This window comes from Drosophila bipectinata, chromosome XR, assembly GCF_030179905.1.
Source record: "Drosophila bipectinata strain 14024-0381.07 chromosome XR, DbipHiC1v2, whole genome shotgun sequence".
NCBI classification, from domain to species: Eukaryota; Metazoa; Arthropoda; class Insecta; order Diptera; family Drosophilidae; genus Drosophila; species Drosophila bipectinata.
Genome location: NC_091735.1, coordinates 25171408 through 25195939, shown reverse-complemented (window position 1 = coordinate 25195939; position 24532 = coordinate 25171408). Strand labels below are relative to the sequence as shown.

Sequence of the window (24532 nt, the reverse complement as noted above, 5' to 3'; positions counted from 1 at the left end):
GGTGAGGGGATGCCCCTTCTGCCTCCGCAAGTGACTCACCAGTCAGCCAAAAGAGGGGCCGAAGACTAAAAATAATTTCAAGAAACGATGATGTTTGTGGTTCTCTAGGCTGCTCTCCCTTTTGGTTTATTTTTCTCTCTTTCTTGTTGTGTTTTTTTTTCAGTGTACTGTCTGTGTGAGTGTTAGTGTGAGTGTGTGAGTGACTGTGGAGTTCATGAACCTGACGAGTGTGTTTATCAATTATTGTTATGGCCGATTTGGTGGCTTGTGTTTGTTTGTGGAATGGTACAGTGAAGCCTGGCTGGGATGGTCTTTGTTTTTGAGGGCATGAGGGTGGAGGAAGAGAGGAAGAAGTCAAGGAAAGGGTCAGAGAAGGAGGAGGAACTCGATCTGCGCCTCTAAAATCGACTCTAAAATGTGCAATCTTCCAGCTAATAATCGTCTCTCAAGGCAGCTCTGCCACACCACAACAACAACAACAACAACTAACAACAACAACAAACAACAACAATCAATGAAATTCATGTAAAAAAGTGCAATAAAAAATCGTAAAAACAACACGAACCGTCACACAAGCCAAGCCGGCCAATTAAAGTCACAATATGGTAGTTGCCCCACCGACTGACGACGACGACGTATACGTAATATTTTCAAGAAAACTTTAAAGGGGCGGGGGGCATAGGCAGGGGGGAGGGGGGAGGGGATTAAAACGTGGAGAAAACATAGCCAAACAAGCTGAAACATGAACAACAATATCAGCAACATGTCCGACGGCGACTATCTCATAACAACGAGGCATCACTCAAGCCCCGAATGCCCGAAAAGTCACTTGGAAGTGCTACAGTGCGCGCCATGAGTGTATGTCCAGGTTGCCATTACTGCCAATACTGCCAGTAGTCTGTTTCTAGGCCCACTTGATGGCCAAATCATGGCCAAGACCCGGGGAAACCCCCTTGAAAATAAAATATCATTTCGAATCCATTGTTGCAAGAAAGGGGGGGGGATAGAAAGGGGTATCTCAACTCATAATTTGGAAGAAATTAAAAGGAGAGCGGAGTAGGGAGCGGTGAGGTGGGGGGCTCCTCAAAGACACGGATTCCTGCCCGAAAACCTCTCCTACCTTGGGTGGATCCCCTTTCCTTTCGGGGGCGTGTGCAATTACCGTTGATTAATGCCCACAGAAAGAGAAGGGAAATGTAGAGAGAGAGAGAAAGCAGGAGACTGGAGAAGAAGAAAGTAGAGCTTGTAATTATTTGGCCATTGATTGGGGTCTCGTTCTTCTTTTGGAAGCAGTTGAGCTTTCTCCTGCCACTGCCCCTCCTCCTGGCTAGTCCTTTTGCTTGGAGGAACATCCCCACTCCCCACTCCCCACTCCCCCTCCCTCTGGCACTGCCACTGCCACTTTGTCTGCTGCCCTTGCCTGCAAATGATGCTGTAATTTATTTGCCTTTGTCATTGCACTTGGCCCAGGGTCTGGCTCTGCTCCTGCCCCCTCCAGAGTCCCCTCCCTCCAGATCCCACCCCCCCCAGGTCCCAGATGGGCCCTCTTTTCGGCCACTTGTGGCAGTCTTGCCGGCAAGAGTCCTCTGGGAATGGCTTCTCATAAATTTCCGCCTGCATTTGCGTATGTTGCCCGTCTTCGTCGTGGTCGCAGCTGCCTGCCACACTGCGAGAAACGGGGGCAGACCCCTCCTCCCCCCAGCTAACCTCGTCCAAGGCCCTTTTCCAAGTCCCTTCCGTCCTCCGGCTCCTGGTTTTTTTTGGTTTGTTTGGTTTTGCAGCCATAATCCGGGATATCCACTGACTTGCAACATCATGTTTACCTCGCCCTCCCTGCCACACCCCCTTTCTGACTAGATTTATCTATTTCCCGCCACGTCCCCCTCTCCATTGAGCTTTGAGCTGAAATTCACGATTCTGTTTCCTATTTTTCAGGACCTGCCTTCTGGATCTCCGACTGCCCTGGACTGGACCTGGACCTGGACTGGACCCGGATTGGACCTCTGAGGTGAGTGCTGCTATCCAACTGGGTCTAATGAGTGGGGCGCGAGTTATTTAAAAACCGATCACCCCTCTGGGTTAGTTGCACTTCTTGGACGCGGGCCAGACCAGCTCCCTCTCCCCCTCCCCCTCCACTTGTTTACCTTCCGCGGTACAAGTTCTTTTCCGCATCTATTTTGGGGAGTCTCTCTGACCAGCTCCGAGAAAGTCCTCGGCAAACACATGACTCACTCCGTCGAGGAGAACGAGTGGCTCTTCGATCCGCTTCGTGACTGGCACTTGCTGCTTATTAACTTTTATGGAGCGATTTTCCCCAGGAGGAGAGGGGAGTGCATGGAGTGGAAAACCAGTTCAGACCGCGTCCGAGCCAAATGCAAGTACCTGTCCCGGTAACTCAACTAAGACCAAGACTCCACCGAGAGAGCTGCAGAGTTGGAGAGCCTCAGAGGCGCAGCAATTTACCAAATATGTACCTTTCACTTTGAAAATCGTAAAATGTCACAAACTGTTCAATAAAAAACACACAAATGACAATAAAAAATCCGATAAACAAGCGGAGAGGAAAATGCCAGCTGGGGAGAGACTGCCACGAAGACTCGGAGTCGGAGATGGAGACGGAGACGGAGACGGAGACGGAGTCTTCGGGACTCGAACAATGCCGGGCATTGCATAAATTATTGCAAATTTATGCGAAAATTACAACAACAAGTTGTGGCTGAAAACGACTAACGGAGTCTGGGTAGCATCTGTGGCAAGTTGGATACCCTACAAGGGCTCTTAAAAAAAAAAATATAAAAATATAGGTCATATTAAAGGGGTCTAACAGGAAAGGTTGCAAGGAAAAGGCCTAACACCCTAATGTAGGGTATTTAAAAGTCAGTGTCAGGAGTTGTTTTTAATGAAAAGTCTCTTTAGTTCCAAAAGAATAATGAAAATTATGGAAAATATATTCAAGAAGAAGGGCTTACAATTGCTACTCAACAATCTTTGAATGGAAGTCTTAAAGAGTCTTAAAACCCTATTGTAGGGTATTCAGAAATCAGTGTCAGGAGTGGTTTTAAATGAAAAATTGATTTAGTTTCGAAAGAATATTGGCAAAAATGGAAAATATATTCCAGAAGAGGGGTTTGTTATTGATACTGAAAAATCTTAAACTGGAAGAGAGTTTCAAAACACTGCTGTAGGGTATTCAGAAGCCAGTTCAGCCTTTGTTTAAATTTTAAAATTAAGAAATTGTTGAAATTTCAAAAGAGTAATCGAAAAAGTGTAAAATATATTCCAACAAAGGCTTACAATAGCTAGTCAAAACACTAGGACTTGAAGAGAGTCTACAAATTTCACTGTAGGGTGTTGAGAAGTCGGTGTAGATGAAAACCTTTATCTACTTTCAGAAGAATAATGAAAAATATTAAAAATATATTCCAAAAGAGGTTACTTCATACTCCACCACATCAAAGAAAGCATTAGAGACAGTAGAGTAGAGAACTATTAGAGAGAGTTTCAAAGCCCCAGTATAGGGTATATAGAAGTCAGTGTATATAAGGAACTGTTCAGAAGAATAATGAGGCTCCAAAAGAGGCTTACTCCATGCTCCTCCCCACACTTGCCCTTGAGAGAGTTTCATAACCCCCACTGTAGGGTATTCCCAAGTCAGTGCAGTCTCCCCCCCAGTTGGGAAATTAATTTCATTTCAAAAGTATAATAATAAAAGTTGGAAATCAAACAGAATTCGAATCGATAACGAAACGGCGTTGCATGTTTTCCCAAATTATATTTCATGGCCCGAACCAAACCGAACTGAGCCGCATCGAATGGCAGCAGAGGGCCAACAAGTTGTCAACTTTCCAGCCTTTTTCCATAATTATGATAGGGCTCTCTGGTGATACTCTGGTGGGGCTTACGAGGGGCCTCTCCATTTGCATTTCTATCCGGAGCGGGTCTATCCGATTTCTTTCGGCTTTATGGCTCTTCTCGGAGAAGAGCTGGAGCTGGAGCCCAGCGTGTGAAAAGTGGCAAGGGGCAGGGGTGGGAAATGGTAGCTTCGTAGTTGGCTAATGAATTGGCCAAGTCAGAGCCCCGTTTTCACCATCGATTCAGCTCCAATAGAAGCCCATCTCGTTTGCCAATTTTCCTCAATTATTATTTTCCTAATGGCGCCCACTGCTGGGCTTGAATTCTCCGCTTTTCTCAGTTCTCGGCTCGCTGGCTGTTTGCCTTTCCGATTAATTTAATTCCCATTTCTCGTTCCCACATTGTTGTTTGTGTAATTAAAATACGTTTAACGGTGTTTTGCATTTTCCTCGCGAGGCCTCTGCCAGCAGCGAGTCGCCTCTGCGAGGCAACGACCTATAGATCCGCGAACGCCTCGGGACTCTTGCCATTTCTTCAAGAGTCTCTACTCTTCGGGGTCTCTACAGTAAACACAATTTATGTGTGTCTCGAGTGCCTGGTGGGCAGAGGGGAAAGGGCAGGGGGAGGCAGCAACAAATGAACTCCATGCTGGGGCAATTAAGTGCACATGCTGACCCCGTCCACACGCCATTCGGATGGCGGCAAGAGGCAGCTAGCAGGTACTAGCACTTTGATGCAATGAATATTGCAACTGCCACAGCCACTGCAACTGCCACTGCCACTGCAACATGCATCGCATGGTCCTAATAGCTCGCCAAAGACTAAAACCTGAACGCCAATAGTTATGCCGGAGTAGAGTCCGGAGTGGAGTCCGGAGTCTGGCAGCTCCCAGAGACTCGGCCCAGAGACTTAATTGATTCCCGGGTTTCTTTAATTGAAAGGCCGTTTGGCGGCGATAACTATAATTGTGGGCTGTGGTGGGCGAAAGGTCATCCAATTGCCGTGGGTGGCGACTCCCGAATTTGGGTCACACGGAGGAGAGGGCCAAGGAGGCAGTAGGAGTGGCCTTCAAATATCAAACCCCCATTGATCCTCCTCCTCAGCTTCCCTCAGACACTCGCCTCCACCTTCTTAAACATTTCCCAGGAACTTGGCCCTCCCCACTCCCCCCTCTGAGGTTCCGGGAGTGCAACCCGAATAGGCCGCCCCTCTGTTTACCAGCCCCCTTGTTTGTTTTCACCTTTTTATGGCCAGACGCCGGGAGTCGGATTTGTTTGTGTTTGGGATCCCATTCCAGAAGCGGCTTTAAACCTTGAGGCTGGAACGACTTTGTCACCACTGGGATGGGATGGGATGGGTTTCTCCCCAACTTTGACCTTGATTGATGAGTGGAGGAGGTCTGGCATCCATCCAAGGTTCCAGGGCCTGGTCAGATCACAAAAAAGTACAATTTGGGGACTGGCCGGCTGCATTATAAATCAGGTTATCCCCTCGAACGCCCCTCCCCCCCCCCTCATAAGTCTCACGAGTATTGTATCTCAAGGTGGATCGCACAAAAAACCAACCGCAGAAGCCGACGTGAAAATCCCCATTAAAGGGCATGAGCGTCAAGGTTGCCCCGTCGACTTTGTGTGGCTTTCGGGCTTGGACAGCACCGAGGAGAGCCTTGTTGGCTAGTTGGTGCTGACCTGGCCAAGAAGACTGTCTTGACTTGGCTGGGAAGCAGTCTTTAGACTGAGATCTTGAAGAATAGAGTCTTGAATAGGTGGCTATAATAGTAGAACCCTTTATAATGCAACAGAATACCATGTCGTTTGTAGGGAGATCTTATATCTTTTAAACCTTCTATGACTTCTTATCTATTAGTTGCATATTCTAAAAAATTAAATATAATTAGACAAGATAGAAGACTCTGGTGGATTGGCTTGGAAGAAGCCTCCAGAAGACACAGACTCCCAAGAAGAGAGTCTAGAATGGGTGGCTCTAATAGTGGAAGTCTTTATAATACAACAGACCCACAGATCCTTTGTAATGAGACCTTATATCTATGTATCTATGCATTACATACCTATTCATATAGGTATACCTATTATACTATATAAATACTATATACATATATATATATATATACCTACCTTGACATAGGTATTCCTTTTATACCTATTATACCTAAACCTATCCATATAGGTGGCTTTAATAATTGGGTTTAATATACCCTATATACAAATATAATACAAAGAATACCATACCCTTTCCCATTATATCTTTTCATCCGCCAGATACTTCTTATCTATTAATTGCATTTTCTTCAAAATTCGTTTTATGGTTTTGTTTTTCGCCTCCGAATGCAAATATTTGGCATTTTGATAAGCCGAGGAGGCTGGGAGCTGGCGTGGGCGTTGCTCTGGAGAAGTGAGAGATATATCTCCATGCCACTAACTGGATTAGAGACCCTCCTCCTCCCCCTCCCACGCCTACAGCCGCCTACAAACCCCGAAAATGTCACTGCCCAGAGGACTCTCTCTCTCTCTCGCTCGCAGTGAGCCCCCCATGTGTCATTTTTATCGCTCCAGTCTGTAAGTGCTGGCTCCTAGGCCTCCATCCAACCCCCTCCAAGTGGCAGAGTGGCAGAGTCACAGAGTGGCGCTGCACAAAATTGCCAACTCCACAATCTGTCTGCAGTCTGGCTGCTTTTATGACTCAGAAGTGCTCGGCTCTGGGCCGTGATTGAGGAGACAGCCGGGGATCGAGACTCGAGACCATAAAACCGAGGAGCCCCCAAAGCATATTGCCACGAAAATGTGGCAATCAAAGTTGTGAAAGTTTGAGAAACGACACGAGTGCCACTTGTCGCCAAGTTCTGGGAAATCGAACGAGTTCCGAGACTAGAAAGAGTATCTCTGGTCCTTCGAGACAAGCCCTTTTCGCGAAAGGCCATTCCTCGCAAGACTTACGATCGGTTACCGCCGAGTGCGCGCTGTAATTTGCAACAAGAATGGTGGCCACTGCCACTTGCCACTTACCACTTGCCGCTTGAAATGTTGGCTGCAACCCGGCCGGCCGTCGGTCCAACCTTCCAAATTCCCTGTAATTTGCTTTCCGCAAGGGGCCGTTTGGCCATTTCGGTTGCCGTTTTCGGTTGTTATGGCCACTTGCAACACACTGAGGCACACACACACATACTGGGGACCGACCGACCGGGCTGAGCAACATCATCATCACGTAGCACGTAGCATGAGGCACGAAAAACGAGGAACGAGAAGCGAAAGAAAAATATCTGAAAAATTGATTAAAGTTCTTGCAACGCGCAAGCGGCATCAATTACCTGTTGCGGTTTGGCTCTGAGGTTTGGCAACAGCACTGGGCTCCTGCCACCAGGGGGGGTGGGGTGGGGGGAGGAGGAGGAGGGTAAGGGGGCACAAATATGATTACATCGCTTGGCTTTCAGTTCGAAGCATTCTTTCGTCTTTTTGGAGGTAGCCCGGCATAATCGAGTTAGATATGTTGTATCCGCGAGATACACCGTGAGAAGAGGAGGATGGTTCCACGAGATACACCTGGAGAAGAGGAGGATGGTACCTCTCAGTGTAGGGAGAACTCGGAACCAGTTTCCAACGCGGCTCACAAGACTTTTCCTCACACTTTTTATGGTTTTTTTTTTTTTTTTTTGATTGATGATATTACATTTCCAACTCGTGTGTGTGTGCACCCTTCGCCCCTCTCTCCCCCTGTCCTTGGAAGAAAGCGCTTAATTGCTTTTGAATGCTTTCCGTGAGTTGCATTTGCCGCCGCCAGCGAAATCCGAAAAAAAGACTGGAAAAATAAAAGAAAAGACTTGAGGTTGGGGCTTGTTTTTGTATAAAATGTAAAATCATTAAGGCAAGCTTGGGAGTCCACGGGGCACAGTTTGGGAGGCACTGCCACAGCCAAATGCCAAACTTCCAACAAAGAGACTCTTTGTGGCGAGTATCTGGCAGATACCTCTCAGAAAAGACCAGAAGTTGCAACACCAACGACAATTCAACAAAGTATCTGAACTGTATGGCTTGGACAAATAAAAGAAGCAGCCATGGGGCACAGGTCTAGGGGAAGAGGCACAACTACCTCGAGAGTACCGGGTGTTGCACAGTGCGCGGGGCATCTGGCTGGAAAACTCCCTTCACATTTTGCAACATTTTCCAAACTTGAAGTAGCAATGTGGCTGCTGGAAGTTGCCGAGGGCCAAGGGCCGAAGAAAGACAATTTGCTGCATCATTAATGGAGTCGGTCTGGAGTGGGCGGGGCAGCACTCCGCTCTCGGATCTCCAACCGCCCCCGCACCCCCCCTGGATCATTGGGTAAATATCAACAAGCGTCTGTCCGCGTCTGCGACTAAAAGATTTTTTCAATTCCTGGAATTTAATCAAGGTGCATCTTCACTGGACCCAGAGACACGAGGAGACTTAAGGAGGGGTTGGGGGGCAGTAAGAAAGACCGCTGGCGGTCGTCGTCAGCCTTTGTTGTTATCGAAGTTTGTGGCACTGAGAAAAATTTGGGAACGGTTCTTGAATATCTGTAGAGAGATATCTAGGGGAGGTGTTGAAAGGTATTTTTAGAAGAATCTTGAAGATACAATTTAGAAGAAAAGTTGTAGATATAGACGGGGAGGAAGGTTCTAGAGGTTATATGGAGTGTATAGAGTAAGTAAAGTATTTGGAAAAGTTTCCTAGGTGAAAGATGGATAAAGATTCTCTAAAAGATACAAAATACTCTGGTGAGTACCGGGTATCATACAGTCATCTATGAGATCCAACCCAGGCAAAACCTCTCCTAGATATTGAATCTCCTTCATCATTTGATACCTTTCTGGAAGCTACTCTTCAAGGAAGGCTTTAGTCCAATATCTGGCCCCCTTTTCTCTCAGTGGCAGTGCTGGGCTGGCTGCCGTATCTGCCGCATCTGCAGTCGTGGCTGCCCAAATAGTTAAAGGGCAAAATAAATAAACGTGGTAGTGGCTGACGACAAGCCAGCCCAGCGGAGAGGAAGGGAAAACAGCTCTTGCCTGCCTATAACGATGTGCCGATAATGAAAGAGCAAGTTAATGTTGCCACTATAGCCAGTATGTTGGTGTTGTTGTTGTATCTGTATCTTTCGCTGTTGTATCTTGAGCTGTTGCTGTGTGAAATCATTTTGTAGATGCGCGTGATGCGATAATAGTTCCCCCCGGCACCCTTCTGCCGTCTCTGGAATCTGGGTTTCTCAGACTCTTAGATTTGCCTTTCGGTGGATGGATCTCTCGGATACAGAGATACTTCTTGCTGCAGTGACATTTAATTGTTGCCACAGCACCTGCAAAAAAAAAGTATCTGAGAGGTAGAGTATCTCACGCTGCCAGCAGAGCGGAGGAAATGAATCCGAAAAACTGTTCCAGTTCGCAGTCGTGTATCTTTTGTGTTTCTGCGGCAGCTGGGTCCCTGGAATCTAATCAATTGTGTGGCACAAAGACCGGGCCAGATCTCGCAGCGACAGCTGTTGGTCTGCTATTGTCTTTTGTATCTAATAGATACATAGCCGGCCCGAAATGTATCTCATAATTTGAAGGGGTCAACTCCCCGGGTTCTGGCTGTCTACCTGCCCCAGACTGCCACTCGATTGTTCTCAATAGAGGTCGGGCCTCGAAACCGGTTTCCGGCGCGCAGATTTATTCGTAAAGTCCTTGCACCTGCAGGACGCCAAAAAAACAAACCAGAAGATACAGATACAAATCATTACGCAATCCGGAGATTACAGTGTTTGGTTTTGAGATTTCGGCCAGAACCTGCCCCGTTCTGAGGCTAATTTGCTGCGGCAGCTTATTCATTGCACTTGCCCCACTCCGAGGCAGAACGGGGCCTGTGCTGGCCACTTCCTGTCACGTTTTGGCTAAAAGAGTTGGCCAGAAACAGCCGATGAAAGCCAGCTCAGGGCCAGAGTCTGAAAAGCGGCAAGGGATTAGCTGACAAAGCGGCCAATCGACCAAGTTATTAGCCCCCAATTAGGGCCAGAAAGAGAGAGAGTGGCATAAAGTGGCATAAACTGGAATGCAAAGTCAGTGCAACTTTAGAGATACTTGCCTCAGCTTGAGCTAGAAACCGTTATCAGTCAGCCAAGGCAATAATTGGCAGACAGGCAGGTGAGACGAGGGTGGAGAGGAAGAAGGCCAGGACAACTAACTTGGCTTAGGAGGACAGGGCTCCAGGAGAGATCAGCCAGAGGGCTGGCCGGAGGTCTGCTTTTTGTGGCACTTTTTCATGGCGTCTGTCTCCGTTTTTTTCGAACTTCCCCCGCCCTCCTCAAGGCCCTTTTCATGCCTCTCCCCCCGCCCATTAAAGCCCTCGCCACCTCCGACCTTATCTGTGGCATCTTTTTGTTTCATTAACATTTGCGCCACTCCGCTTGGGAATCGGATGAGAATTGGGGAAGATATAGCCATCCCAGTGGACCCTATAGGGGAAATCCTCATTTTCAAGGGACCTCATCAGGAAAAATGGAGAAAAAATCTAAAAAATATTTTGTCTCAGGATTTTGATGCAGAATGATGGCAAATCGATATAGAAATCGTTTAAGGTATTCCGCTTGAGAATCGGATGAGAATTGGGGAAGATATAGCCATCCCTGTGGACCCTATAGGGGAAATCCCCATTCTGAAGGGTATAACACTTCGGCTGCACCCGAAGTTGGCTTTCCGTTCTTGTTTTTGCTTTTATTTTTAGAAGACCTCCCCAGTTTTGGGTTTTTGTGGCAACTCCCCCACGACGCACCCACTTGTGGCACTCACTTTTTGCCAATCTTGTCCAGAAACTGGCAGAAAGTGGCCAAGTCTCCAAGGAATTGGAGTCTCAAAGTCTTCTGTAGAACTGGGGGCTGCTTCCCGACTCGGTTCTCCAGTCTCTCTCCTGACAGTCTAGTCTTCCTGGAACTCTATAGAAATTGAAAATGAAACCTTTTCTTCCAGTGCATTGCAACAATGTGACTTTGTACCTCCACCATGCCACTTCATGCTTTGTTTGGTTGGTTTTTTGTGATCCGGACCTCTGTCTGCCGCAATTCCAATTTGGTTTTTGTTCAACAGACTCTGCTTTTTGTCGCTTGTCGTGTTGCAAGTTGCTTTTGTTGTTAGTGAGGGCGGGGTGGGGCAGGCTGGAGATGCAAAGGTAAACAGAAACAATTAGGGAGAAGGGCCATAGCCGGAATCAGAGTCCCCCCCAAAGGGTTACTATTGGAGGTCGAAGGTCGGGGTTGGTGGCATTGTTTGTCGTCAAAGCTCTGCCATTTTCGTGTCAAACGACTTTTTTTGGAGAGTGTTTTTTATCGGAAATAGTTGCCTCTTTTTGGCCAGACGGAGGTCTGCCTTTGTGTGGCGATAGGTGGGTGGATAGGTGGGCGTCCCAGGACCTCCATAGTACCATTGTAGAGCTACACAGAGGAGCAATAAAATAGAGATACCTGGGGATATCTTTTCATCTTTATGACGGTTGACATCTCCTGGATGGCCAGTCTCGCCTCTGATACCAACACTGCTTGCAACTCCTCCGGAGCTTCTCCTTCTCGAGGCTGGTGATGGAGTGCCTCGAATGCCTCCCTCTTGTTTGACCTCTGACCTCTAATGAGCTTCAGAAGAGGCCACCGCTGCCGTTGCAAGTCCATCCGTCATATCCCCTTGCAGTACACATCTATTCCAACTAATACCCTTCCCTCTGTCTCTCTTGCAGCTCGACGCACTTGTCGTTGTCGGAGGCGCCTCCCAACTGCCCCTGCGGCCCTGGGCGACAGTTTAATTGAAAAAGTTTTGCGGCATCGCCTGCGAAGATGACTGTGAAGCTGGCCAAGCTGTTCGGCCGCCACCGCAGCAACACGGAGGCGCACGAAGACCTCCAGCAGCAACAGCAGCAGCAGCACCACCAGCAGTTGCACCACCAACAACTCCAGCAACTGCAGCAGAACCAGCAGCACCTGCCGCCGCCACTGCCACCGCTGAACGCCAACATGAAGAGCCTGAAATACCTGGAGCACCTGCGCTCCAGCTACGGCTGCCAGCCCGCCAGTCCCGAGGAGGACGACGAGGACAACGTCTCCCTCAGCTCGGCCTGCATGCAGCGGAACCACCCGTACAACAACTCGCAGCGGCCCCTCCTCGGCGACCGCCGCCCCCAGCTGACGGTGGTGGGCGCGGGCGGCAAGAAGGGCAAGGCGGGCGCCGGTCTCGCCCCCTCCGCCATCGCGGCCCTGCCCCCGATGTCCCCCCCGCCCCCGCAGCGCAACTACATCTCGCCGTACGTCCAGCAGCAGAAGCGGGACAGCGCCCGGGGACTGCACGGCTTCAACGACTTCGACGCCCTCTCCCAGCACCACCTGCAGAGCCCCCCGCTGCAGAGCGGCTACCCCTACGGGAGCCCCCCCTCGCCCACCGCCAAGTCCAGCGACTTTTGCTTCGACCGTCCGGCCGAGGGGCTCCCCCCTGCCGCCCTCCGCCGTTCCATCGTCGACGTGTCCCTGTCGAGCGAGTGCAGCACGGCCGCCTCCTCCCCCTCCCGCTACTTCCACCAGGAGGCCCCCAAGCCGACTCCGGTGCCTCCGCCCGTGGCGGTGCACCAGCCCGCCCCGGCCCATCCGATCGTGTCCAGCGGCAGCTCGAGCGGCACCGCCTCGCCGCCGCGCTACTACCCGAAGGAGGCGCCCCAGACGCCTCTCTCTTCATTGGCGGCTCCCCTCGTTGGCCCCCCGGTAGCCCCCCGGGTGCCGCCCAAGGTGCCCTCTCCGGTCTACGCCTCCCGCTTCGAGGACGACTTCTGTATGCGACGCCCGGTCCTGAACACCTTCCACCAGGCGCCTCCGCCTCCGGCAGTGCCGGCTGCAGGACACAAGGGCAAGGATGGACCCTTTATCTTTGGCATCGATCCAGAGGACCAGGCCACCGACTACGGACTGCTGTCAGCCTCGCCCTCTCCCCAGATAAGCAAGAGTCCCCTGGTAAGTAGGAGGTCCATCATTTTCTGGAGAGGATCGGTCTCCGATCGACTGGGGGTTGGGTTTGAGGAGGAAAGTAAACAAATATTGAGGAGAGTCTTCGGTCTGTCGGTGTTTCCAGTGGCCTAGAGAAGCTCACTCACCTGACAGATGGCAGCTGGAAACTGGCAACTGGTTCGCCCCAAATCTGGCCAGAAGAAGGCTGTCAAGTCGACGCACAACCTCCAGCCCCAGAACTCGAGCAAGAAAACAAACAAGTCAGTCACTCCGTCAATGCCCATCCCACCAAGAGCCACCCCCTCCAGAGGAGGAGGAGAATTCAATGGAAGAGTGCCTCCCGAAGAGGCCCGCGGATTAAAGCCCCTCGCGTGAATAAATAATGAAATTAATTCGCGAATGGCACTGCGAGGAAGATGAGGATGAAGGGAAGCTCCTCTTGAAAGAGAAAAGCTTAAAGTTTTCCGACAAGAAACAATAGGTGTTTGGCTGGGAGAGTGTCTTGGCCTTGAGGGGAGGACTTAGTGCCTCCAGGAGAACCACAAAACCAAGGCCAGGGAGGAGGAAGTTAAGGAATTACACCTCGGCTTATGGAGGTAGGTAGCTAAGGTAGTCATGGAGGTTGTAGAAAGAACCAGCCAGGAGGGGGGGGGGGGAAAACTATAGCCAGGATTGGGGGACAAGTGAGTCAGATTCCACATAAACAGAGGCTACTATAAACATAGACTTTGGACTCCGCTTCCAATCCGTAAACATGGCAACTGGCCGGCGAGGCTGAGCTGCGGTCTCCAGCCAGCCACTGCACTTCATTGGGGACGGTGACGATGACAATGCCACGCAATCCGAAATCGAATCGAGTTGCGAAAAAGCGTCTTTGATTACATGGCCATTCAGACATGACTGGATCAGACCCGACCATATATATAGATATAGATAAATCGTATATATAGATATGTAGAATAAAGCAGAGATAAGTGGTCATATCGATTACACTGCCCAGTTGGGTTCTGATTCAAGAGGCAGTTGGGAAATCTGAATAGATACTCTATCTGTGAATGGAAGACTGTCTTCTGTCTTCTCGAGACCCGAATTCTCAATAATTGCTGTTTTTGTTGCATGCCACTGACTGGCCACTGGCCCGTTCTGGCTTGCATTGGAAATTATGCCACTTAAGATCAATTTACCTTCAAGCTCCGAAAAAAACAAAGCACTTCGTGAAATATTTGCACTCTGCTGCAGCTGCAAATGCTGCAAGTTGGGCAACTGCCTCTGCTGCGACACTGCGACAAAATGCAGGTCACCAGTGTTGGGTTTCGGGGTGACTCGATAGCCCCGATAGCCCCGATTTGCATATCAACTTGTTGTGGGAACTTATTTGGGACTTGTAGCTGGTTTCTTTTGGTGTAACGTTGCCACATAGTGACGTCGCACTGTCTGACGAAGTCAAGAGGTGGGAGTGGGGGGAGGGGGGGTGGCCAAGCAACCTGGCGCGACCAACTGGCTAGCTGGATAGCTGGCTAAGTGGCCGAAAGATGGCCGCTCCAGCCGGTTTTCGGCGACCATGAGACACCCCAACCACCAGCTCTCGCAACAACCAGCCGTGCCACACTTAATGCAACACTTTGGCAACATTTGAATAAAAAGTATCTCCCAGTTCAGGGCTGGGGAGTTGGGGGCGTGCTTCCGGAATCCGGATTGATTCCCAGCCCGGGCTCCGTTCCAGCCAAGTTTAATTAACTCGATGGGCTGGGGATGGCTGGCTGGATGCAACTGGAGATCTGTGTTGTTGCATTCTAGCCAGACATCTGCCGCAAGAGTGGGACAGCTGTGGCATCCAGTTGCCAGTTGCCAGTTACCAGTTACCAGTCGCCGAGTTAAGTGCGAAATTGGGGTCGTCATCTTCTGTGTGGCACAGGGAGGGGCATGCGGATAAAAGGCCAGCCGGACAATTGTTCCAATTCCAGAAAGAATCTTTAAGGAGCAACTACATAGAAGAAGCTGTCAGCTTGTTGAGTATTTTCCCAATACTTTTCATCGCAGTGCCACTATTGTTGTGCCGCCAGGTGTGGCAGGAAGCCCCACTAGCTAGCTGGCTGGCTGGCTGTCATCGCAGTCGTTGCATGTGTAATTTGCTGAATTTTTAATTATGACACACAGAGTACGAGGCACACGAGGAGACAGAGATACAGATACGGATGTGTGTACGGATTGCAGATTAATCTGGCGTGTTGCATGTTGCATTTGCCAGTTGCCAGTTGCCAGTTGCCAGTTGCAACTTATCTAACTGTCAAGCGGTCTCTCAAAGCCGCTCTAAGCCCCATTCCCACCTGGTAGTTCCCAGCCCCCACCCCCCAGCTCCCAAATGTCAAATCAATCTGCCAGAAGGGGTACAGGGAAGGGGAAGGGTTACAGACTCGGATTCGGGGATTACATTTTCCATGCTGGGTATGGGTATGTGGCATGCAGAGGAGAAAGCTCCGGTCTAGAAGCGAGTTCATTTTGGGAGTCTGCAAAGAGAAAATCTTATAAATATTCGCGCAACAAATCCGACTTAATTAAGATCAAATAAAGGAGCTTCTGACGAGGCCAGATACTAGTGACGAATGCGCATGTAGTGCCAGAAATATCTGAAATCGATTTGTATTTGAATCAGACTTGAATATAATCATATCCTATAGCGGAAAGGAGTCTTGAAAGGTTTAAGAACTAGTGACGAGGTCCCCAAAATACCTGGTCTCAGCTTTGGTGACGAAATCTCATACATTTTTGCAGAAAATGAGACTAACGATCTATTATGAAGCTCCTGAAGAGGTTAAATACTGAGTATAATCATATCCTCTAGCTCGAAGGACTCTAGAAGAGTTGAAATACCGGTGACGAACTCGCACAATACCTGGTCTTTACTAAGGTGACGAAATATTATAAATATAAGCCCAAATCAGACTTAAATACAGGTGACGAATGCGAAATGCAAAGCCAGAAATCAAATCAGACTTGATTGGAGCTATATGCTCTGGCTGAAAGGACTTCAATACATCTATAGGAGTTGAAATACCAGTGACGAAGATCCACACTATCTAATCTCCTAATTGGTGACGAAATCTCAAACATATTATCTCAAAATCAGACTTAATTAATGCAATCCGTACAGACTTTCTTGGAATTATATCCTTTAGCTGAAAGGACTATAATACTTCAATAGGAGTTACAATACCAGTGACGAACTCCAACTCTATCTAATCTCCATTTTGGTGACGAAATCTCCTCGATATTCTCAAAGTTTCTATGCTGCACCTGCTGCGGCTCTGTTCGGGGTGCTGTCATTGACATTTCAATGCGGTTGTTGCATGCGGCTCTTGTTGCATTGCATTAGTGTGGCAGTGGCTCTGTTGTGCGGCACTTGTTGGGGCAGCTAGTTGTTTGTTGGCCTCATTGTCTGGCGGTTGTGGCAACTGGCTGTTGTAGTGCCGCTGATTTAAGTGGCAGCCACAAACAGAGTCGCCAACAATTTCCAAAATGCAGCACCCACCCAATCGCACCACTCCCAACAAAGAAAGTTATCGGCAATTCTTCTCTCTTTTCGGGAGTCTGCAGACAGCAAGGGGGGGCGGAAGGGGGACTTGCAACAAGTGAGAAGGGAGTGACTGCGTTTATTAATTGCAACCGGCCGCAGAGCCAATTAACTTGGCCGGGAAACCATTCGGTGGCAGACTCCTGCGGGCCCGGGGGATAAATAAAAATAAAAACACCTGACAGGACAGCCAGGACCAGGATGACCAGGATGACCAGGACGACCAGGACGACCACCAAACCAACCAGAGAACAAGATAAATGTTAAAAGTTTAACCGGCCAACACGGCGTATGAGCAATGTACACAGACGCGCCACACGGCGTATACGCGATGTGGCCCAAAGCTGAAAGGATTTAAAACCCGCCGCCCGACCTATGCTCGAGGCGGGTGGGGGAGGGGTGGGGGAGTTTATTGATTAAAGCAAATGATGACGCCACTTCATTTGTTGCAAGCTCACAAAGGACTTAATCGGATGCCATTCGCCGATCGGATGGCTTTATTAAAAAAGGACTCTGGCAAGGACCTTTGTGTCGAGCGGCCGTCGAGTGCGTGGAAATAATTAAAATTTAATTCCGAAAGAGATGGGCCAGACTTTGGGGCATGCATGCAGTTGCAGGTGCCTCGCATCAGGCGGTTGCATCATAGTGTTATTGCAACATTGCAACAAACTTCTGGCCGAGCAATGGAAACTAATTTCATGTCCATTTTGGCGCTTAACAATTTTGCTAGCCGGCATTGTTGTTGCTGTTTAGTTTTCGGTTTTTGCGGTTGTGCTTTTAGTAGCCAGCATAGCATGCTTGTCCTACCCTCCTACCCTCCTACCCTCCCCCCTGCTACCCTGCTTTTGAGGCAATAAGTGGCATGCCATTAAATAGACCGCAATTTTATTAGTTGATGTTGCAAGTCGGGCAGGGGGAGGGAAAAAAAAACAAACGAGGTTACCTCTCAACAAAGCAACTATTACAGCCGCTGGCCAGAACCAGCAGTTTTATTTAAACATGCCCCACTCCACTCCACTCCGAGCCTAGAACCTAGATGGTGTCCAGTCTCCGGTGTCCACTCCAAGCCCAGCTCCAAGACAGCTCCCTCATCTCGAATTGGAGAATATTCTCATCTCAGAAACAGGCCGCGATTTTTGGAGAGCACCTCATGTCAGGTTCACCTTCCCAAAAAGGAAGTGGCCTCCAGTTGGCGCCTCATTTGGCCACTTTTCGCATTCCCGACAGCCGACAGTCTGGCAGCCGAAAAACTTTGACCCATTTTTCAAGTTTACGGCTCGTCCTTGGACTCTAAACAGGACTCCTGCGGGCTAAGGTTTTAATGGCCGCCGCTGACATCCTCGAAGGAGGCTTCCAATAACTTAAAGCCGAATGAAGAGTCTATTGATTGGCGGGAGTTGGCCCGCTGGCTTTGGGCCACAAGTTTCTCAATAAACTTCCTTTTCGGGAAAGCCTCCTGGCTCCTGGTTTGATTTATTTAATTTTTAGGCCATTTTTTCGGCTCTGGCGGGCACTGGGAAAGTTTTCTGGCCACTACTGGCACTGGCCATATTTCTCCAGCAATTATTTGTGGCAACTTCCCCGAACCGACTCCAACTTGGATGTGGAAGTGGAAGTCAAGGGTTATGGCCGCAAACTTTTGGCCAAAATGCTGGAAAATTGTTGGAAAAAAAGCGTCTAAATAAAATTACAAGTACATGAGTATTGTTGGCAGGCCAGCTGGAAAAGCGAGGGGGGGGGAAGGGAGGAGGGGAAATGTATTAAAAAGTTGCACATTTGCGAGGAGTGGAGAGGGGGGAGGGGGTGCTTGTGACACGGCCCTCAAGGTTCGAGGGCTTATTTGGTTTAATTCCGACACAGAAGCACTTCGCTTTGGCGAAAGTTGCTGTCAGGAGGCAGGACGGAGGAGGCAGGATGGAGGACGCAGGACTTGGCTTTGACTTTCGGGCTTTTAGACCGAAAATGGCCAACAAGACGTTATGTGTATCTGCAGAGGAATTATTTTTAGTCGGCTTACGGAGCAAGTTTCATTTAATTTAATTCAAAGGGGGGGTTCTGTGAGTGATTCTACGGAAAGTTGATCAAAGTGGCGGGGGGAGTGGAGGGCAGTGCAATTTCCATTTAGTTCTCAAGTTAATTGCCAGATTCGGAGGACTCTCCTATATCCGGAAAGTTCAGAGCTCTTGGCCATCGATTGTATTGGCGATTCCCTCTGTCCTTTTGTGTCCAAATCGCTGGCCTCTTCAGTGGGGCGATATTATCGCCTAACAAGCGGAAAATGGCCAGCAGGAAAGGAGCCAGGACGTGGACGTGGGAGAAGGTCTCTCCTCGAGTGGACAGCGACAGGACGTGCTGCCATTGAGATATCGATTCAGATCCCATCTCCCAAAAGGGCCTTTAAAGTGCCATCTTCCGCACTGGCCACTTAATCAGTCCATAATTTATGGCCATTGGATTAAATCGCAATATTATTCATCGGAGGGCAGGGCCATAATTAATTTAAAGCGAAAAGTTGGTCTTTGATTCGCCACAAAAAAACAATAGTTAGTTATAATTGCGGCCATAAATTAAATTGCAAACGTGGCCAGGACCTGCATCTCGTCCTGAATAAATAAAGTCCTGAATGGTGAATATTTTAGAGAGCATTTGTTGCCACAAAAAAAATAGACAATGCAAGTGGCATGACATGAAGACCATGAAGTGGAGGCAAGGGAGCTGGGAGCCCACACGGCGTATACGGAACTTTCTGTCCTGCCTCCCGGAGTCTGTCTCCCGGAGAGCAGCAGCTGTCGTCTTCACTAATTTATATGTGCATATTAAATGGGTCCTTCGGAGGCAAAGGTGTCGCGCCAGGCATCAGTTCACACCCTCCGTTTCACACCCCCCACCACCCATCCTCCCAGCCACCCATCCACCCATCCCTGCAGCTTCAATCCGTGTTCTGTCCTTCATTATTTAATTGCCAGGGGGTGGGATGCTGATTGGAGTCTGAATGCAGCTTTAAGTCTTCTTCTTCCACTAAAATGTAACCTTTGACCCTGCTTCTTCCTCTCCACAGCAACAGTCCCTGAGCGACACCAGTGCTGCCAGCAGCGGCAGGGGCTCCCGGTTCCTGCTCCGGAAGCGCAAGTCCAAGAAGGCACCCGCCGCCGATGAGGATCCCAAATCCGAGAAGAACACCAAGAAGGGTAAGTACGAGCTATGATCCTCTAAAGATTAAACCCCTATCCCTGACTCTCTTCCAGCTGAGAAACGCAAGGAGCCGTCGGTCAAGTGCGTTGTGGTGGGCGACGCCGCCGTGGGAAAGACGAGCCTCATCCAGTCCTATCTGGAGAACCGCTTCAATCACGAGCACGTGCCCACGGCCTCGGACATCTATAATGGTAGGTTTAAAGGGGGAGGGGCCCAAGGATTCAGGCCGGTAGCTAGGGTGTCTGGGGCACGTATATGAATTTTTCATTTTGTTGAAAAGCAATTTGTGAAATCCGTAGCAAGTTTTCCGTTTGAAGGATGTGTCGAAATGTGCCGGAAGTGGGCAAATTATGCTCGGGTGGGTGTGTGGGTGTTTCGGGCTATTCACGAATTTTAATGAACGGAAAATTGGAAATTGAAAACTGTGGCTGTTCGGCAGAAGCGAAAAATATGCAAACTTGACTTTGTTTTGCCTTTTTTTTTTGTGCCTCACCTTTATCCCTCGCGCCCCCGGGCAGATGCTTAGATACCTCTGCCCTCCAACCCTGGGCTGGCACTCGAGGTTGCCCATCCCACTCCCATCCTCCCCGGGCGGATTTTAATAAAATTTTGCATGAATTTGCACTTTTGCTCGTCGGGTTAGGCCCTTGGGGGCTTTGGCGCCAAAAATTGTGTTATCCAAAGGGGCAGGAGTGGGGGAGCGGGGTATGCCCTCCAGATAATCGTCGGATTCCTGGCTGCCACATTACTTAATTAGTCCTTTGAAGCAGTTAACTGACTCAAGTTCCATGCATGATGGCAATTCGATTATAATATTTGCTAAAATAATTCTTCTCAAGAGGTGGGCCTTACTAGGGCATGGATTTCTGGTCCCCCTGCCTGTCTGCCTCCCTCCGACTGGGAATAGTTGGCGTAGTTTCCTCCGAACTTTTTCCTGCCTCCTGGATGTGCACTTGTCGGAGGAGACTTTGGCATAGTTGGTGGCCATTAGGCGCAAGTTTAGGAGCCAATTAGGGGGCCAGGAGGTGCTAATCGACCAGGTCGGACAATGGGTGCGTCAAGTGGTTGAGTTCTTTGCTAACAGGCTGGGGTGCAGGCTGCAGCATACTTTCAGGCGCAGGGCTCTTATGAAGTCTCTTGCCCCCCTTTGGGGGTGCCCTGGAAATCCCACAATTGGAGTGGAAGGAGCATCTCTCAGACTCAATTAGGTGTCAATAGGATCTCCGTGGAGCGGGCAGGAGCGGGAAAGCAAATCCAAATAAAGGAAAACCAGCTTCTCGGCTCACAATTACACAATTGCTCACTTTTCCGCCACCGCACCCACACACACCCACACACACACACACTCGGAGGATGCGTACGCTCGAGCGCCCCGTCGAGGATGTGGATTGACAGGCGAAGTAACCGCTAACGATGCCCCGATGCCTTTGTCCCGACCCCGCCATTGTCTCGTCCAGGCTCCTTTTTTGTTCGCCGCGCGCGTAAAGCGATTTTCAGCTGAGCTGGCAAACATTTCCCTTTTGTAAGCGAGAGCGAGCTGGGGTGGCAAGTGAATGCCACATCCCTGCCACACCCCCCTCCTCCTCCTCCGCAACGCCTTGTGCCCCGTGTCTGGGGCATTCCGGCATTGATTCGCTTTCCAAAGGATGGATAGTCGAAGGATGCGGATGCGGATGCGGAGCTCGACCCTTTTTGTCTTTCTCACAATGAAATTATGCGGAAAATGCCGCCCTAATGGAGGGAAATGAGGTGCATTTTTGGGGCAATCACACCCACATAGAGGGCATACTTTCGGGCCACTCGTCCCTGGTGGAGGAGGTAGTCCTGTGCCTGTGCCTGGCCTGCTCCTATGCCTGTGCCCTCAAATGTATTCATGAATTCCATGAGCGCTGCACAAATTAAATTTATTTTACATGAGCAGACCCATGGGCCTGGCTGGCGGAGCGACCTTCGCTTCAAACCTGCAACTAGCAACGTGCTACATGCTACATGCTACATGCTGCATGTGGCGGCGGCGGCGGCGGCGGCGAACTGATTAAAAAATCCCCTAGCGGGGCAGCAGCCGGAAAAACTTTATTTACGCAGTCCAAACAGTCGGAGGAGGCACTGCATCGAATGAAAGCCTGCCATGATTAACTTTTAGATAGGACATGGACACGGACACGGACATGGGAGGAGGGCTTAATAGGGCGCCGACGGCGAGGTCAAATCTGCTCGGCCGGGCGTGCAAGGCACTGAGAGAAAAGAAAGTGTCGTAATGTGGAGGCATCGTTATATTCTGGTTGAGATTTACATTCCGGGCTCCGAACAGAACGAAAGGAAATCAGGAGACCCGGAAAATGTTGGACTTCTAGTCTTAGTTGGAGGGCTTCGAGGGGTCCTTAGAGTCCTCCTTAGTGGGCTCCTTGGCAGGCTCCTTACCAGGCTCCACAGCGGACTCCATGGAGGGCACCATAACTGGCACCATGACGATCCCGCGGTCTATATCCTTCGGGCACTCGCCGTCCGCCAGACGGGCCACGCCCAGACCTCCCATGGCCGCGGCCAGGCTCATCATGGTGTAGGTCTCGAGCGGCTTGGGGCGCCTCTTCGACTGGACCAGCAGGTAGGCGCCGATGCCGATCATTCCGAGGCCGCTGTAGAGGCGGCAGGCGAGGCAGTTGAGCTCCTCGGACACGTTGTCCTTGTACCAGGTTGACAGCTTTCCGGGCATTGTGCGTCGTAGTCCGTAGTCGAGATGGGGAGTGACTGAGATGGGCCTTCCGAGTGGGAAATGTTGTCAGTGTAGCACGGCAAACACAACGCCTCCTTTGGTCCTGCCAAGCATCTCATTCAAATCATTCTCGCTTGCGTTTAAATATGAATGTTCTTTGCACACTCTCGGCACACATGCAGTGGGCGTGGCAGGGGTGGCAGCGGAGGACGAGGTCCTCCCTCTGGGGGCAGGCAGGCAGGCCCTCCCCCGAGCCGGAGCCTCGCATTGTTCCCTGCTCTCCCGACTTTAAGGCTCTTTAAGCTCTCCCAAGGATGCTCCGATGTGTGCACTCAGTACCTGGAAACACAGGCGCATATGTTGCAACAAGATCCTGTCCTGGGCGAAGGACAATTTGCATATTTTTGAGATTGAATTAAACGGCCCACAAAATGGCCCACAAATGCCACACCTCGAGGTGGCAAGGTGTCTTAAATGCAACGAAAAATACCCAACATTTATTGAAGCTGAGATTTATTTACTTCCCGACTCCTTCCAGCCGACGTCAATGTGAACGAGAGTCCTGTCCATGTGACCCTCTGTGATACCTCCGGCCAGGACACGCTGGACCCGCTGCGCGAGCTCTGCTACCCGGACAGCGACGTCTTCCTGCTGTGCTTCTCGGTGGTCAGGCCGGAGTCCTTCCAGGCCATCAAGGACAAGTGGGCCCCGAAGTTCGCCAAGTCCAAGGCCTCCCTGATTCTGGTGGGAACGCAGGCCGACCTCCGCACCAACCGGAATGTCGTCAACAAGCTCAAGGTGCGTAGTCCTCTCGGCTGGGCCCAGGTGTACGGCCCAGATGCGGCCCAGATTTTGATTTGATTTGATTTATTAAGCCCGCTGCGAGGGCTCTTATCATTATTTATCTGGGCCGTGGGCCGTGGGCCGTGGGCTGTGGGCCATTCAAATATTTATGAAATTCCTGTTCGGGTTCATCTGCCTGAACCCGGAGGCTGACTTGATTCGTCCTCTTCTCGTTTCAGACAAACGGTGAGAAAGCAATTTCGTACGTCGACGCCTGGGACTTGGCCACGTCAATTGGCGCCAAATACATTGAGACTTCGTCAGCCACACAGGTGAGTCCAGAGTCCAGAGTCCAGGGTCCTGGGACGGAAGCTCCTCATAATAATTAAAGCCAAAAGGCAGGCAAGTCACTGCTCTGCACTGCAAACACTTCAAAAAAAATATAAAGATATTGGGGCTAGCAGAACCACAGATACCCTACCTTCAGGTCAGAGGTCCTTTGGAATTATTGCAACTAAGAGTTCAAGGAAGGTCTTGGAAGAGTACTTCCCCCTAGGCAGTGTATCCTAGCGAATAAAAAAGACGGAAAGCAAACTCACAGCTCACCAGGGCTCCCCTGGGAGCTGCCCAAGCATTCGGTCTCGTCCTTTGAGTCGCCTTGTCACCTGGCACGGCTCACAGACACACAATAATCATAATTGTGCGGTTCTCAGCTCCCGGCTCTGGGCCCTCGGCCAGGGAGCGAGAAGGTCCTTGTTTGCCCCAACACTTCCGAATGAATGAGGTTCTCCTCATCCTCATCCTCATCCTCATCCTCATCCAGAGCTCTCCTGTCTGTCGTGCATTGCACTCTGCGTGGATTTCCCCAAAGGTAGCAGCAGCATCCCCGCAAAAGACGGGCTCCAACCAAGATGGAGCGATTGCAACAAATTGTAAAGTTGATGGCGACAATTTGCCGGGAAAGTGCTCTGGAAGATGAAATGTGTGGCAGGGATGGCAGGATGTCCGAGCTTGTAAAAAATGTTTCTTACAAGGGGACTATGGACTTGATGTTGAATCGTAATTTGGAAAACTAATACTAATTAATTTTCTCTCTCAAGCAGGACAAAGTCAAGGACCTCTTCGACACAGCCATTTGGGAGGGACTGGCTCCCACCACGCTGCCGCCCACGCCCTCGTTCTGGAGGAAGCTCTTCTGCCTGGCCTAGGAAACCAGATAACTCTCCTCATCGTTGAGAGCTGGAACACTCATCTTTGTACATACATCAAACTAGGACTTCTCGCGAGGAACAAGTTGTTATCCTCCACCGGAAACATCTGGCATCTCAACGTGCGCCGGTGGAATGACTTCCATATAAGACTTTTAAAATTCAAAACAAGTTGTTACCTTGAATAGGATGGTTCCTCGATTCAAATCAATTGCTATTTTGTACTGTTTT

General features: G+C 49.9%; 2 protein-coding genes across 3 annotated transcripts; one reads left to right on the top strand and one right to left on the bottom strand.

Moving 5' to 3' along the window:
• The first annotated feature begins 1954 nt into the window (after positions 1–1954).
• Positions 1955–24532, top strand: RhoU. 2 transcript variants are annotated; one of them, XM_070276627.1, is made up of 7 exons: positions 1955–2008; positions 11583–12840; positions 19464–19593; positions 19651–19788; positions 22849–23108; positions 23333–23425; positions 24194–24532. In XM_070276627.1, exons 2-7 carry the CDS (start codon positions 11680–11682, stop codon positions 24299–24301), a joined length of 1890 nt encoding a protein of 629 aa, XP_070132728.1. In that variant the 5' UTR covers positions 1955–2008; positions 11583–11679; the 3' UTR covers positions 24302–24532. The 2 variants fall into 2 exon arrangements, with proteins under 2 accessions (XP_070132728.1, XP_070132729.1); XM_070276628.1 differs by having other exon boundaries at positions 1957–2008; positions 24197–24532.
• LOC108123863 (uncharacterized) lies at positions 21840–22423 on the bottom strand. The gene has a single exon (XM_043213214.2). The coding sequence runs from the start codon at positions 22308–22310 to the stop codon at positions 21954–21956; it is 357 nt and encodes a 118-aa protein (XP_043069149.1). The 5' UTR covers positions 22311–22423; the 3' UTR covers positions 21840–21953.